This window comes from Vulpes vulpes, chromosome 9 (genome assembly GCF_048418805.1).
Source record: "Vulpes vulpes isolate BD-2025 chromosome 9, VulVul3, whole genome shotgun sequence".
NCBI lineage: Eukaryota > Metazoa > Chordata > Mammalia > Carnivora > Canidae > Vulpes > Vulpes vulpes.
The window spans coordinates 35,647,758-35,651,539 of record NC_132788.1 but is presented as its reverse complement, the minus strand read 5'-3'; the positions used below and the strand labels follow the sequence as shown (position 1 = coordinate 35,651,539).

The window sequence follows — 3,782 nt, the reverse complement described above, 5'->3', positions numbered from 1 at the left end:
AGTGGGTCTCAAAAAAAGGCAAATGGTAGAGTTCATCCAGAGAATACACTGAAGAAGCACAGACACTGAAGATGAATGGATTATCCTAACTAAATCATAAAGTACCCTCCACCCTGGGACACAAGGCAGTAAATTATGGGCTATACAAATTGTCACAAGCTTCTGTTAACTTCCTTAACCTCTTTCCACTTCCACCATCCAAATTTCAATACTTAACTGGATTATCTTAATAGGCACCATTCCTATTTAATAGGCACTATTCCTCGTCATTTCTTCTATCAAGCCACTCTCCACAATGCTTTCCATTATTTACCTAATTAAACGTTTCTGATGTCTCCCTATTACTTACAGAATAAAAGCCAGACTTCTTAAAGTGTCATACAAGAACTTTCATGTTCTGGTCCCTGCTTAAACCTTTAGTCTTATGGTCTATCACTTCTCTTCCCCACTCACAAATACCCTATTATTGCAACTAAACTGGCAATTCCATGACTAATCATTAGACTGTTACTTTTGTCTTTACTTCCTGCCAAACTAAGAATTTGTTCAAAGACCACCTCTTCTGAAGTTTTTCCTGACTGTTCAGGCAAGGTTGACAAAAGAAACTTTCCCTGGACTCTTACTACACTTTATACTTGTATCCATTAAGTCAATCATCAAGCCGTATACTTATGCTATGTGATTTATCCAGTGAGACAGTAAATTCAAGCTTAATGATGAATAGCACCAGGATGAGTCATGATAGACAGTCTATAAATTTTTGCAGAGTGAACAACTGGATGACACACACTGTATTAGAAAGGAGTGACTGGGCAGCCCCGGTGGCCCAGAGGTTTAGTGCCGCCTTCGGCCCGGGGTGTGATCTTGGAGACGCGGGATCAAGTCCTGCATCAGGCTTCCTGCACGAAGCCTGCTTCTCCCTCTCTGCCTGTGTCTCTCTCAATCTCTGTCATGAATAAATAAATAAAATCTTAAAAAAAAAAAAAAAAAGTGTTCATAATGTACAGGTTGGCACAGATATATCTTCTTACAATGTAATTCTAATTAGCTGGGTAGCAATGGACTCTGTTGTTGATTAAAAAAAAGATTGTGGGGATCCCTGGGTGGTGCAGCGGTTTGGCGCCTGCCTTTGGCCCAGGGCGCGGTCCTGGAGACCCGGGATCAAATCCCACGTCGGGCTCCCGGTGCGTGGAGCCTGCTTCTCTCTCTGCCTCTCTCTCTCTCTCTCTCTGTGACTATCATAAATAAATAAAAATTTAAAAAAAAAAAAAAAAGATTGTGATGGCTACAGTGTTAACAGTTGTAGAGCTTCAACAAGAAAAGTCAACTGTTTCAACATCACTGCTTTGGCCAAGAAGTGATTAAAACAAAGCTATAATCTTTTATTTATAGCAGCTAGTGTACTATATGAAAATGAATATGCTGTTTGTTAGCTGTGTGAACACATGTTGCTGAAATTTCTGAGCTTCAGCGTCTAACCTGCATAGTGGGGATAGCTATTTCACAAGATTGTTTAAAAACTTAAATGATTTAACTATACACAAAAATACCTATCTTATGAACTGCCTTCTGTGTCTTCAGACTGAAGATTTTAATAGCTTTCCCCTTCTTTCCGAGGTTCAAGTTAACCACTACTTTTTCAAACTCCAAGGTCAAAGGAAGTTTTTGAGTTACATGGAGATCAAAGCAACATAGTTACGGTTTTAAGCAGGTCTGTCTCCTTTCAGTGTCAGCTGTCAACATTTCCAGATATGAAAATAAGTCAGGGACAGTAAATTGCTCATATGAACGAGAGGCATTTCTGTAAGCTATAAGAAGCACTCAACAAGTATTTTTACACCAAGAATATGACATGTTAATAACAGAGTTCAGCGTGGCATTTAACTATCATGTGGCAAGGTACTTTTTAGGTGCAATGAATCAAAAAAAATTAATGTGTGCACCACAGTCTACACATTCTAATGGGAGATATTTAAATGTGAATCATGGATCATTCATTAATGAAGAGAAGAGTCAGTGTTGGCAAATAAGACTGGCACTCTCATCCATTGATCTTGCTGTTTTACAATCTTTCTGGAAAGCCACTGGCAATATGCATCAAGATCTTTTAAGTGTTAGTATTTAGCTCTAAATTCTACTTATCCATATAGACTCAATATATGTTCAAAAAGCATATACATATAAAAAGACTAAAAGAAAAAATGTATAAAAGACAATTATTTTATCTCTGGGTAATGGGATTGAATTATTTTTCTTCTATGTGTTTTGAAAATGTTCTGCTTAATGTATACATAGTAGTTACGACTTCTAGATTATACAGAAATTGAAATCCAAGACACACTCATTATTGGGTATGATTTTTGACAAGTTTCTTAAGTATTTCCTCACATGTAAAACAGCCCCAGGTGATAGGATTACTATTTTTGGTAATAGCTGTAAAGTGCCTGACTGAAAAAGGTAAATTTGAAAAAACAAACATCTTCGGGGTAGACTATAAGGTTCATTAATTACATTCCAGAAAGGTATTTTTAAAAAATTTTTTATTTTTAAAGATTTGTTTGAGGTGGCAGGAGGGGCAGAGGGAGAGAGAATCTTAAGCAGACCCTCTCTGACCCCAGTAGGGAGCCCTAGGCCAGGCTGGATCTCAGGGGAAACCAAGTCAGCAGGGCTTAACCGACTGGGCCACCCAGGTACCCGAAAAGAGGTTTTCAAAAATACAACTTCATGTAGCAGTTCTGATGAATATCTTTTACTTCACGTAAATGTCTACTTTTAGTAGCAATCCCAAAAGAAAATCCTATTTTTAGGAGTATGTTTAACTGAAAAAGCTCAGTTTTTCCCACTTTCGTCTAGGCAATTGTTTTTTGACAAAAGGTAAGCCTCCACCAAGTACCTCACACTTAAGCACAGTTTGTAGTTTTTTTTTTTTTAAACTTTCATCCAAAATACACTTTGTATCTTCTGTGGCCTAAGAAATACCTGTATCTTCCTATTAGGGTAATGGAAAGGAAACACTACGCCAGAGGCTGGGTTATACAGAGTTTGGAGCCCCATACACCCCACACGCAGACCACACACTCATGTCTGCTGTTCACTAAGCCTGCTCCAAAAGCTCTCAAGTGAGCGCTCTTCAGAGGTTCCAGAATCGGGTCAGGAGGTGGGTGGCCGCCCTGTGAATCCGTGGCTCCGGATCAGACCCACTTCTTGGTGACGTTGAGATGGTCGAGCTGGTCCGCCACGAACCTGTGCGGGGGGAACTTGGCCATTTTGGCCGCCTTGATGGCCTCGAAGGCCGCCGCCCTGCGCTCCGCCGCGTGGCCGTACTCCTGCTCCGCCGACAGGTAGGGCGTGCTCAGCCAGTACTGGTTCTCTGCCTCGATCTCCAGCCGGCGGATCATGTTCTGCTTCGCTTGGAAGGACACGGCCCGCGGCCGCCGGTGCTTCCCGATCCACTGCCTGCCGGGGATGCGATTGCGGAGGAGCAGAGCCGTCAGGAACATGGCACCTGCGGAAAGGGCAGAGCCGCACACGGAATGGCCACGCGCTCGGCCACCCGCGAGAACGCACACCGCACCCCAAAAAAAGCGGGGAGCCCAAATAGGATCTACGGGGAAATAAGGGGGAACTCCCGAAACAACGAAATGTGCCAATCAACTCACCGACCGCATTCCCCAACACACGGCACAGCCTCCACAAGCCAGCGGGCACGACCCCGGAAGTGCGCCCGCCCCCCCCCGGAAGCTCCGTGCCCATAAGCGCGAGACTTCAGCTCTCGCGAGAGA

The 3,782-nt window shown here is 42.8% G+C and overlaps 1 protein-coding gene across 1 annotated transcript; it reads right to left on the bottom strand.

Moving 5' to 3' along the window:
* Nucleotides 1-2,523: 2,523 nt before the first annotated feature.
* On the bottom strand, nucleotides 2,524-3,731 carry MRPL57 (mitochondrial ribosomal protein L57). Its single transcript, XM_072719804.1, has 2 exons — nucleotides 3,660-3,731; nucleotides 2,524-3,505 (listed from the first exon to the last, which is right to left on the bottom strand). Exon 2 carries the CDS (start codon nucleotides 3,498-3,500, stop codon nucleotides 3,192-3,194), a length of 309 nt encoding a protein of 102 aa, XP_072575905.1. The 5' UTR covers nucleotides 3,501-3,505; nucleotides 3,660-3,731; the 3' UTR covers nucleotides 2,524-3,191.
* Nucleotides 3,732-3,782: the final 51 nt, after the last annotated feature.